The sequence below is a fragment of the Myxocyprinus asiaticus genome, chromosome 10 (assembly GCF_019703515.2).
Source record: "Myxocyprinus asiaticus isolate MX2 ecotype Aquarium Trade chromosome 10, UBuf_Myxa_2, whole genome shotgun sequence".
Lineage (NCBI taxonomy): Eukaryota > Metazoa > Chordata > Actinopteri > Cypriniformes > Catostomidae > Myxocyprinus > Myxocyprinus asiaticus.
In genome coordinates this window covers 39869646-39882767 of record NC_059353.1, presented here as the reverse complement: position 1 = coordinate 39882767, position 13122 = coordinate 39869646, and the positions used below count along the sequence as shown (strand labels likewise).

The 13122-nt window shown below is 35.3% G+C and overlaps 1 protein-coding gene across 5 annotated transcripts in view; it reads left to right on the top strand.

Moving 5' to 3' along the window:
* The window catches only part of ikzf2 (IKAROS family zinc finger 2), a 41862-nt gene extending 30351 nt beyond the window's left edge, over window positions 1–11511 (top strand). For all 5 annotated transcript variants that reach the window (XM_051707952.1, XM_051707951.1, XM_051707954.1 and 2 more), the window contains 3 exons: window positions 2041–2178; window positions 4819–4947; window positions 5903–11511. In XM_051707952.1, the coding sequence (XP_051563912.1) occupies window positions 2041–2178; window positions 4819–4947; window positions 5903–6639 (1004 nt within the window). In that variant the 3' untranslated portion in view covers window positions 6640–11511. The remainder of the gene's footprint in view (window positions 1–2040; window positions 2179–4818; window positions 4948–5902) is intronic.
* The last annotated feature ends 1611 nt before the right edge of the window (window positions 11512–13122 follow it).

The following is a 13122-nucleotide window of genomic DNA, read 5'->3' as shown; positions in this document are numbered from 1 at the left end:
GAGGACATTTTATCAGTCCGTCTGGAAGCCGAGTTGTGTTCACAAGGTTCCACGTTGATCGAATGAGTCCTTTGAGGACGAAATAATCACAGAGTTTGCCCAGGTTTTCCAGGTTAGTGACATAAAATCTTTTAAAGATATTCAAAGTTTCGTTTGAGGCACGTAGCAGAAAGTGAAGTGGAGATCCACAAGCAAAGCTGCATTTTCTGCTTTGTTTCAATCAATCACATTTATTTCTATAGCACATTTAAAAACAACACATGTTGACCAAAGTGCTTTACATAACAGGAAACAAAAACACATCATTATTCAATAACAGAATTCAGAAAACATAAATACTATAACAACACTAGTAAATATAGTTATACACACTAGGCACAGTTGTTTATTTAGTTATGTTTGTGAAATTCTCTATAATGAGGTTTTCTATGCTGTATTTAGATTCTCTACACATTTTCTGCCATTCTCCTGTGTGTTTTCTGTGCAATCGCTCAAGGAGACTGATGTGTCATTATATAAATTATATTTTCCCTCATGTCTGTCTTTTTCATGGTAAGATACATTCCCGATAACCCTGCCCCTAAACACCCCATAATGTCAAACCGACTGTGATTGGTTGCCTGTCTAAATGGGAGGTTCTTGGCCAATTGAAGCTGCTATAGAGCCTAGACCTATGCCACAGTCATAGGTCTGGCTATGTGAAATTAGGAAAAGAGCAGCTTGGTCATTCTACAATAAAAAACCTACTTCTGTGTTCCACAGAAGATAGAAAGTCATGTGAGTTTTGCAAGACATGACATTGAATAAATGATGACTGATTTTTCATTTTTGTGTCAACTATTCCTTTAAAACCACCATCAAATGCAACTATTACTGTATGTACTACGTAATTCTGTCCTCTTTTGGAGCAAACCCCCTCACTGTGTTGAAGTGGTTTCACTCTTTGTGGGATTTGTTTCTTTGCAAGTTTCTATCACTATCATTATCTTCTGCATGAAGCCAGATCACACTGTTTTGCATCATCACAAAATCTGACCGTGCCCACTCTCTCGGTTACTTAGTCAGAGACTGAAACTCTCGGTTTGAATTAATATTTTACCTCTAATACAACCCCAATTCCGAAAAAGTTGGGACAGTATGAAAAATGCTAAAAAAAAATGAAAAGGAGTGATTTGTAAATTATGTTCACCCTTTGCTATTTTGAAAGCACTACAACTACACATTATACGATGTTTTACCTTGTGAATTTCATTATTATTATTTTTTTTTAATGAGTCATGTTATAGTATATTTCCACAGATGCAAGTTAAGACTATACTATGCAAAGCAGAAGCCCTGCATCAACACTGTCCAGAAGCGGGCTCGGTCTCATCTTAGATGGAAAGTAGAACAGTGGAACTGTGTTTTTGGTCCGATGAATCCACATTTCAAATAGTTTTTGAAAAACGCAGCCATTGTGTACTCCGGGCCAAAGAGGAAAAGGACCATCCAAGCTGTTATCAGCATCAGGTCCAAAAGCCAGTGTCTGTATGGGCCAGGGGTGTGTCAGTGCCCATGGCTTGGGTAATTCACACATCTGTGAGGGCACCATTAATGCAGTCAGATGTGTAAAAATTTTGGAGCAGGATATAGTGCCATCCAGCACCATCTTTTCCAGGGACGTCCTGGAATTTTCAGCAGGACAACTTAAAACCACATACTGGCAACTTGTGTCTTCAGTGCCTAAATGCTTAATACGTGTTATTAGAAGAATTGGTGATGTTTCACAGTGGTAAACACTTGATTGTCCCAAGTTTTTTGGAGTGTGTTGCAATCATCTGAAATTACTGTATATTTTCAAAAAACAAACAAAGAAACAATGGAATTCACAAGATAAAACATCATATAATGTGTAGTTGTAGTGCTTTCAATATAGCAAAGGTGAATATAATTTACAAATCACTCCTTTTTGTTTTTATTAGCATTTTTCATACTGTCCCAAATTTTTCAGAACTGAGGTTGTACTTATTTTTATAATCTTTTATGTCATGTTTCTTGTAGTTGGCAAACCACACAAGTGTAACTACTGTGGGCGGAGCTACAAACAGCGCACGTCATTGGAGGAGCACAAAGAACGGTGTCATAATTACTTACATAGTGTCGGCATGGACTCCACCTCCAATCCTGGCCCATATCCAGGTGAGTGCCTTATAGTCATGAGACTTCATTGATAAAAAAAAGACGAATGTTTTCCACTTCATTAATCTAGTGTAATTTTGACTTCATGTGTTGTTCCTCAGTTCTTTAAAGCTACTATTTTCCTTTTAATCCGAATCAGAATGAGCTTTATTGCCAAGTATGCTTACACAAAAGGAATTTGTCTTGGTGACAGAAGCTATATATATATATATATATATATATATATATATATATATATATATATATACTGTGTATTCTTTGCAATTCTTCCCATAAGGCCTGTACCCCTGAGTCTTTTCTTTACTGTTGTACATGAAACTGGTGTTGAGCAGGTCAAATTCAATGAAGCTGTCAGCTGAGGACATGTGAGGCATCTATTTCTCAAACTAGAGACTCTGATGTACTTATCCTCTTGTTTAGTTGTACATCTGGGCCTTCCACATCTCTTTCTGTCCTTGTTAGAGCCAGTTGTCCTTTGACTTTGAAGACTGTAGTGGACACCTTTGTATGAAATCTTCAGTTTTTTGGCAATTTCAAGCACTGTATAGCCCTCATTCCTCAAAACAATGATTGACTGATGAGTTTCTAGAGAATGCTGTTTCTTTTTTTTACCATTTTTGACCTAATATTGACCTTAAGACATGCCAGTCTGTTGCATACTGTGGCAAATCAAAAACAAACACAAAGACAATGTTAAGCTTCATTTAATGAACCAAATGGCTTTCAGCAGTGTTTGATATAATGGCAAGTGATTTTCTAGTACCAAATTAGTAATTTAGCATGATTACTCAAGAATAAGGTGTTGGAGGAATGGCTGCTGGAAATGGGGCCTGTCTAGATTTTATCAAAAAATGACTTTTTTTCAAATAGTGATGGTGCTGTTTTTTACATCAGTAATGTCCTGACTATACTTTGTGATCAGCTGAATGCCACTTTGGTGAATTGAAGTACCAATTTCCTTCCGAAACAGCAAAATATGTACATTATTCCAAACTTTTGGCCGCCAGTGTGTGTATATATATATATATATATATATATATATATATATATATATATATATATATATATATATATATATATATACACAGACAAAAAATAAAATAAATAAATAAAAAGGGTATGTGAAATAAATATCAATATAGGTTAATTGGGTATTACACATGATTATATTGCACAGTGGTGAGTCCTTGGGGGCAGTTCTAATTATATATATATATATATATATAATTAAAATTATTATTTTTTTGTAATGTTATTGTTACACTAAGAATTTGTGGGACACATGAAACATGTAATTTACAAGTTTCATATACAGAAGCCTTTAGATTACATATACATATGAAATTGGTGATAAAGATACATTATATAGGCCGATATACAGAAAAATAAGAAATAAGAAAAAAAGAAAATCACTCTGCTATTTGCTGGATAATTTTATCTCTAATAAGTAATCTGAACAGAATTTTAAAGTTTGAAAAAAAAAAAAACTACAGATAATAGTCAAAAGCATTCAATCAGTGGTAATGTTCCATATCTAATAAACATTCAGTGTAAACAAATTCACTTTTCACACCTGAAATTTTTCCTTGTTCCTGTCCATGATGACATTATTGCCATGAGCAACTGAAACAAAATTTAAAGCGTGAAAATGAACTGGGTTGCCCTGCGACAGTTGTGTTACCCACAGAGCCACTTTCAGCGGAAAAAACTTGAATTTGTGCTTATGCACAAGTGCAAAATGCTGCATATAATTAAAAGATTATAAGATGCGGGCTATAACATGCAACTCAACAATTTGAAGTGTTTATCTGCCCTGTTTTAGCTAATAATGGAATATTTCAATATTTCATATATTATACTGTGTTTCTTCAACTTTGGGCAGTTTCATATCCCATAGGTTGATCAAATTAACAGATTTAATATATATATATATATAATTTTTTTTAACTATTTTTTTTAATATTTAAAGGTTTTTATTATATTAAAACTGACTTTATTTTTAATTACAACAGTTTAAAAGTGACAGTGAAGAGCATGCTTGAGATTAAATATGAGTGGTGAAAATTCAAGGCAAACATATCTTGTGAGCAGAATATTTTTTTTTGGGGGGGTATCATCATGTTGAAATTTTTCCAAATTATGCAAAAAGTGTGAAAATATTTTGTGTGTGTATTTAGGACACAAAATGTTAGCTATGAAATTTGCCTTAGCAGTATATAAAGGATATGGCCTCTTTATTAAAAAAAAAAAATATATATATATATATATATATATCCACATCGCAATTAAACAAAATACAGCATTTGAGATGTGGTTGAAATGATACTGTAGTTGAATTTTCATGACTTTCATAAAAACTACAAAAGTGAGAGTGAGAAAAATGTTTTAATGATACTTTACCTTCTAGAAGTCCACAGTGCCCAAAAGTACCTGAAGATTAAGAAATAGCCATGCCTATACACCAGAATGTGTGTGTGTGTGTGTGTATATATATATATATATATATATATATATATATATATATATATATATATATATATATATATATATATTATACTAAAATATATATTTTTAGCATGTTTTTCAGCCATTGGGGGTGGTCTAAACCCCTGGTCTAAATTGTTTTATTGTTTTTCCCAGGGGAAGTCCCAAATGAGCAGAGGTCCCTGGAATCAGCTGGCCTGGCGGCTTTCGACCGGCCGCCTGTAATTGAAAGACTGCAGGGAAATGTGGGTAAACGGAAGAGCACCACGCCACAAAAGTTTGTGGGTGAGTGTCACCTCAGCAGTGAGTGTGGTTGAATCTACTGTATGCAACACATTGATCTTCAGTTGTAGTGGTGCTAATGAATATAATGTAGTCAGGTCACATGGCGCAAGCAACTGAACATGATGCTGTAACTCATGCAGTCACTTTTGCAAACACACGTTTGAAAAAAATGTAAAAATAAAAATGTAGATATAAACAGAATTAAATTGTAATGGTGGATTCTTAAGTAAGCTAATAAAAAATACATTAGCATTGCTTATTTCAAGCATTTTTTAAATGTTTTCATACTGAAAATATCTACGGAAATCAAACTAAGTATTAAAGTGAAAGAGAAAAAAGCGCTTGAGTATGAGTTGTTGTTTTTTTTCATCCTGTGGTTTTTGCACACCTGTAAATTTGCCATTGCTTTTACCGAGCAGCTTACCGCATCCATATTATGCAGGGGTTAAATTTTCTCACTCTGGTCTCCAAACGGGGCTTTCCATAATTAATGCAAGAAAAAAACAATAACAGTATTTTCATTGCACTTTTTACGGTAAATTGTAAGGTTAGTAGAAATTATTTTTGTATTACAATGGAAAGCACTGGTAACACTATACAATAAGGTTGTATATGTTACAACAGTTATAACAGTAATTAATGCAATAGTTAACATAAACTATGAACACTAATTTAGAAGCATTTATTAAGCTTGTTTACAGTTAATTTGTACATGTAGATTTTTAATATGATACATTGAAAATGTTAACATTAGTTCATGCATTATAAACTAACTTTGAACAGTAATACATTTTTTATATACATTTTCATAAATGCTGTAAAAAAAATATTGTTCATTGTTAGTCAGTGATTCTTAATGCATTTACTAATGTTAACATATAGAACCTTATTGTTAAGTGTTACCAAAGTACTTTGAGGCTGTTGTTAATTGTCTTTTACTGTGCTGTTTATTAAGGTGAGAAAATGGTTCGCTATTCATACCCTGAGCTGAACTATGAGATGGGTCTGAAGTTTGAGAAGGAAGCTGAGATGATGCAGGCCCAAATGATGGACCATGCCATTAGTAATGCCATCAACTACCTGGGATCTGACTCCCTAAGGCCGGTTGTCCATCACCCATCCCTCTCCATGGCTGAGGTGGTACCTATGGTGAACCCTCTCTTCCATCCAGTCTACCCGCTTGGCCCACGCATGGATCAGCCAAGCAGTCGTGAAGCTCCTCCTCTGCCCCACCCTAACCCTGAGTTCCCACACCCAACCAATGGAGCGATCTCATTGATCAGACCCAAGAATCCTCAATCAAGGCGAGACGGGTCACCTTGCAACAGCGGACAAGATTCAGCCGATTCGGCACGAAGCAGCCCCCGGGACAAGCTTAGTATCAGCAGCAGCGCCGGGCCCAGGTCTAGATCCAGTCCAGGTTTTGGGCGGGCAGAGGAAGGCAGGGCGATAGATACCGGGCGTATTGGCATCAGGGATGGGGTCCGTGTCTTCAGCCGAGGGGGTCAGGAGCTGAGAGTGTTCCAGTGCGAGCACTGCCGCGTTCTTTTCCTGGACCACGTTATGTACACCATCCACATGGGTTGCCATGGTTACAGAGACCCACTAGAGTGCAACATCTGTGGCCACTGCAGCAAAGATCGCTACGAGTTCTCCTCACATATTGTCCGTGGGGAACATACCTTTCGTTAAGTGCTTGACTCTCTTGACATCAGCCATACACTGCAAAAAAATAAAATACAAATTTAATCAGTATTTTTGTCTTATTTTCTGGCAAAAATGTCTAAACTTCCTTAAAACAAGATACATTTACTTGAGAAGCATTTCTTCTTGTTGTAAGCATAAATGTAACACAATTTTTGAGGCTTATGCTTAAAACCAGGCAACCAACTATTGTCCAATAGGTTAAGAAAAATAAACTTAATTCAAGATATACAGTATTGTGCAAAAGTTTTAGGCACTTTGTTACATAGTGAGGATTTCTTTAATTAACATCATAAAAAGTCCAGTAAACATTAAAAAAGCTAAATCAATATTTGGTGTGACCACCTTTGCCTTCAAATCAGCTCCAATTCTCCAGTTTCAAGTTTTTTGGAGAATTTGCCACAGTTCATCTATCTATTTAGGCTGTCTCAATTGCTTCTGTCTCTTTAATAGAAGCAATTGAGTGAATTTAATAGACAGAGGCAAATCATTCCACAATACAGGGGCTGCAACAGAAAAGGCATGGTCACCCTTGCACTTCAGGCGAGACCGAGGCACAGTGAGGCACAACTGGTCAGTAGAACATAAAGATCTTTGGGATTGATGAAGGTTGATTAAATCTTTAATGTACACTGGCGCCAATCCATGTAAGGCTTTAAAAACAAATAGCAGCACCTTATACTGGATTCTAAATTGTATTGGTAGCCAGTGTAATGATGCCAAAACAGGTGTAATATGATCCCTTTTTTTGGGGGGTATTTCTTAAAAGCCTCGCCTCACTAAAGCAGAAGATATAAATAACCATCTTAAGTCAAATGTTTTTGTGAAACATCTTATGTGCCTAAGACTTTTGCACAGTACTGTATATTTTTGAAAACAAATCTTAAAGGGATAGTTCACCCAAAAAATGAAAATCTGAAATTATTTATTCACCCTCTTGTTGTTCCACACCCATTGGACTTGCTTTCTTTCATGTAGTACAATATGAGAGAATAGGCTGTATGTTAGCCTCAGTCACCATTCACTTTTATTGTATGGGAAAAAGATGCAATGAAAGTAAATGATGGCTGATGCTAACATTCTGCCTAACATCTCTTTTGTGCTTCTGGAAGAAGAAAGTAAGTTATAGGGGTTTGGAACAACATGAGGGTAACTATTTTCGGATTAATTTCCCTCAATTTCACCTCTGAAGTAAATGTATCTTGTTTTAAAGGTGCCTAGATATTTTAACTTGAAAACGAGACAGAAATACTGATTAAGAAATTGTTTTTTGCAGTGCAATCTGTAATTCCATGGACGTTTCCAGCAGACAGCATGTAATGAGGCAAATATGCTCACCTGAAGCATTACGTGAGCAGCAATCAGCAGATATATGAAGGTTCCGGTCCAGTAGAAATGTTTTCATTTTGGAGCTGTTTGAAGATTTTTGTTATGGGTGAGGGGATGAGTATGTTTATGATGTGAATATTTCGTTTGATTTCTTTTTTTTTTTTCCTTCACACATAGAGATTCCCATTCTCTATTTAATTGTTGTGTACGTATTACTTCTAGCAGAGCAGCTATATGTTATCTAAAGTTGTGAAGTCCTTTCCCTTTTTGTTGACTATATTTTATCAGAGTACCTTGATGCATGCTGTCATTCCTGTTTCATGGACCTTGATCATTTTTACAGGTAAACAGAACAAAGTATGCCACAGAGGAACACTGGAGAATTGAACAATGCTTAGCACAGCGAACAAAAAAGACTTTAATTCATAGCTTCATGCTGCTGTGGCTTCTCAGTGGCTTGCTGTTTTGAATGGCACGATTTTGTCTTTTTATGGAGTGTTTTGTATCTTTAAATTGTCTTATATGAGGAGTCCTCCCTTTTCTATATGTTCCTGGGGCACCCTACTGAAGCAGACCTTGTTTATTAAAGGGATAGTTGACCCACAAATGAAGATTCCTCATGTCATTCCAAGCCTCTATGACTTAGGAGAAATTTAGAAGAATGTACTGGTTGTTTTTATCCGTGCAATTACAAAGAATGGGGACTGGAGCTTTTAAGCTTCAAAAAGGATGCAAAAGCACCATGAAAGCATAATGAATGTGGTCCATAGTACATAAATAACTTATAGACTACATATATAGATGTCTTCTGAAACTATATAATAGCTTTGAGTGAGAAACAGACCAAAATTTTAATAAAAATTTTGTGTGAACTATCCCTTTAAAGAAATAGGGTTTTGTGCCGCTGTCCTCTTCCCACTCTCATTCTCGTATCGGTGCTAGGGTTGTCATGGTACCATAATCATGTCTTACGATACTATACCAGCTAAAGTATCACGATACCAAGTAGTATCACGAGATCATATGATAGTGTGTTAATTCTTAACACAGTTTGGCATAGTGGTTCTTAGAAACTAGCCATTCCACTTGTTGCTCTGGAAGTGGTGAAAATAACTGATGGATGAACTAGGAGAAGGCTCAAATGGACTAACTTGTTACCTAATACATTCTTAGTTTGATGTAAAAAAAAACAAAAAAACTTTGCAGCATCCACACAGCCAGTTCAAACGGCAATGGCTTTAAACTTTTATTCCATTATTCTGTGATTATTTGAACATAAAAATAAAGATAGTGTAACGTTGAAAAGACTATTTTGAGCAGCTTTTTCATTATTACAGCCACTTCAACCCCTCTCTCCTGGTAAAGAGCAGCATGAATGCAGATTACACACACACCGGTTTGATTGCATGGCTCAGGGATGTGATCAAACCGTGACCAAACCGATTTGGGCTGCGTTTCCGAAAAGCATTGCAAGCTTAAGTTGATCGCAGAGACCATTGGTGCCAATGCTTACGATGCTTTTCAGAAACACAGCCCTGATCATAAGTGCGAAGTATTTTTTGGAAAAAAATAAATGAGTGTAATGTTCGATTTTTCAGAGAAACGTTAAATCTGTAAATGTTAAGATAAAGCATTTAGGTTAAATGAAGTGGCACTAACCTGTATGTATTCTGCTGAAGCAGTGAGATGTGTCCGAAGGCGTTTAATAAGGTTGCTGGTGTTTCTCCCTTTGGCTTGAAATCTTTGTAGACATTCACAGTAGATGGGTTTTCCCGGTCTCATCAGGCAAACCTCAAACTAATTCCAAATCTCGTTACGTGAATTAAGTTTTTTTTTTTTTTTCTCACTGTCCAAAGTTTTATTTAAATCTATTTATATAAGATTTAATATTATCCATTGGGAGACACGACTGCCAAATTAAGACGCTGGGATTCAGATGTGTGTGTGTGTGTTTGAAACATGGGAAAACAATACATTGAAAAATAAACAATACCATGTAAGGGGCAAATTCTAAACAGCATTTTTGCGCTCTTAAAAGGTACTGCGTGAAGGGGACGCCTCTCGAAAAGACTACCTTTTAATGTTATTGCAGACATAGGTCTGATTCAAATGAAGGTTTTAGCAAAAATAATATTTACTACCGCACATACAACATAACTTCCAGTACTACTGTGTTAATGGAACTACCGTTTAAAAAAATACAGTGTCTCCGCCAGTATTTTGAAGCTTTACTATCGTGATGCGACCATAGCACCAGTATACCATGCAACCCTAATCGGTGCTATGTAAATTTTACAAAAGCAGTTCTGTTGGATGGTCTGATGAATTTTTGGACACAATTTTAAGAAGTGTTGATGACAATCTCCATTGTTTCTCAGTGATTTTAAGGGGAGACAGCATGTAACAACATGTAACTAGAGATATTTTGTCTTTCTGATAAAGACAAATGAGTTTCTGCGCTATGTTTGTGCACTGTTGCACAGTTACTGTCATCTCTTGCATTCTTATGCACTTGGCTGAAAACAGCACTGTAACATGCCTTGATTAACTTGTTTTTGCACTATTAGCTTGAGGCCTTGGGCAAAAATATGCTATTTCCATGCTATTGATAAAGCGAACAAAGATCAGTGTGTAGTTTAGCTAGTCACAGCACTGGTGTAAATGTGATTCAACAAGTGAACAAGTCACAGCTAGTACTTGTAACTGCTACACCTGTAGTTTCACCTACATTAACATGCTTTAACAACAGGGCTGCCATGCATACCTTTGATTGAAATTGATGAATTTCATTCAGCCTTCAGACTAAATGCCTCATTATTGTCTCTGAACCATCTTAATCATTTTTTAATTAAACACCTCTCACTTTCCTGTGTTACAGAAGACACTTTAGATTAGAGAAGATTTTTTATTTTATTTTTTTATTATCATTTATTTGGAAAAAAACAACAACCCTATTAGCGGGCACAATTCATTCTTAGTGAGTCCATTAGTGAACACAACCATTATATTTTGTGAATCAGGAGAGACAAACAAATAACCAAAGCACTGAAAACAAAACGTCAAGTTAATGGAACATTGCAGATCTTTAAAATTGCATAAGACTACAAAGACATTTTTTACTTTGCTTATAGATTTTAAAAGATTGCAGTCGAGATTGTATCGCTAACCCATACTGCCTGAGAGCTTCGCAGATAAAAATGCGGTTTATTAATCAGACAATGTTTAGCTCCACCAACTCTTAAAAATGTTCCTTTGCTTGATGCAGTGAGATGCAGAAACCCCTTTGTTCTTTTTGTTCACATTGTTTTCAGGGCATTTAAATATGTGCATAAAATGTAGGCTATGTAGGTATGTTTTCAATGTTCACGGACATTTTTCTGTTTTCACCAAACCGTTTATTTTCCCTTCCTGTTTCTCTTCCCTTTTTACTTGTTATTTTCTTTCTTTCTTTCTTTTACTTTTTCACATTATCTGAAAATGTTATTGAATATTTACATTTAGCACTCTGTAGCACAACCTGTAAATTATATAGCTTTAATCAATGTGTACGGCTCATGTATACAACTACAGCCTTCACGAAATTCAGAAACTTGCACATTTGTTGGGCTTTTCTTTGTCTTGTCAGTGCTAAACAATCATTACACCATTATCTTTCTTTTAAACCTTTCTTTAAAATACTTTTCTGTGCCTATTGTATTGTAAAACATTTTTTTTTAACTTTGCCTTTACTGTCTTTTCTGCTCAAAAACTGTGAATATGCCTTTTAAACATTTTGAGGAACTAGACATAAAAGACATTGAATAGCACTGATGGAATCACATTTGTATTGTTTGAATGTCATTTATTGCTTTTTAAAAAATTTATTTAGGTTTTTTCACCTCCACAAATGTCACAAATCACACATACTGTATACACACTGCCTCTTAATTCCTGGAACATTTTGAAGAATTGTATTTGTTCTTGTGAAGCATGAATATCTTTTGGCATTTTAGCTTTCTTTTTATTTTATTTTATTGGGGTCACATGCTGGCATGATATTGAATGTGCTCCACAATTCCAGGGCATTTTATAGAATTAGTATCATAGATTATTTTTTAATAGACATAGTTGATAGTTGTTGTTTTTTTCCCCCCAAAAAAGGAAAAAGTTGAAGGAAACATTGATATAAGACTATGTTTACAACCGAACGAACAAGAGCACACAAACAAAACAGGTTCTTACAATGAGTCCACACTTTTGGGAATGGAGAGTACTTGAAGTTACACGAAAGGCACGCAAAAGTCAGGTTTTACTTTTTATCATCTGTGTAAATGTGTGTGTGTGTGTGTGTGTGTGTGTGTGTGTGTATATATATATATATATATATATATATATATATATATATATATATATATATATATATATATTTGTTTTTTTTTGTTTTTTGTTTTTGCGTGTGTGTGTGTGAGAGAGAGAGAAAGGTGTTTTTTAACTTCTTATTCACTGTGGACCTTACAAACAGTAAATCAAGGGTTTGCTGTGTATTTTTATATAAGTGAATAAATGTATGAATTATATACAGTATATTTTGGTAAACAATACTGAAAGGGGGTTATCTTTTGTTCTGTGCTGGTTAGCTTTTATGGGTTTTCTCAGGTACTGTGTTGTCAAAATCTTCTTGTAAAAACTTATGGCATTTGTATGGAAGTGTAAGAAAAGATTAAGTAATATTGATTAGTTTGGTAATATTTGGCTTTAAGTTCTAAGTCAAATGTCCAAATATAATGATAAAAGTATGTTGTTCTATATTGGTTTTTAAAGCATGGGCTTTTCTGCATTAAATACTGTCATCATCAGATACTTCTCTTGTTTGTTGCCTTCTATGGAGAGTCCTCATAAGGATAGCCGCACCAACGTGTGTGTGTGTGTGTGTGTGTGTGTGTGTGTGTGTGTGTGTAGTTTGTATTGTTGCTTGTGTGTATCTCTCTCGATCTTGTTTTGAGCATAGATATGTGGTCTTTTATAGACAGGCCTTTTATGGTGGACTTGTGGTTTTAGTCAAAGGCCATCTCTTAACTTTCCACAGTCCCTCTCCAGTTTGCAAACATGCTCGGCAGCCTGAGAGAGCATATATCACATTCACACTATAAACAGGAAAAAGAA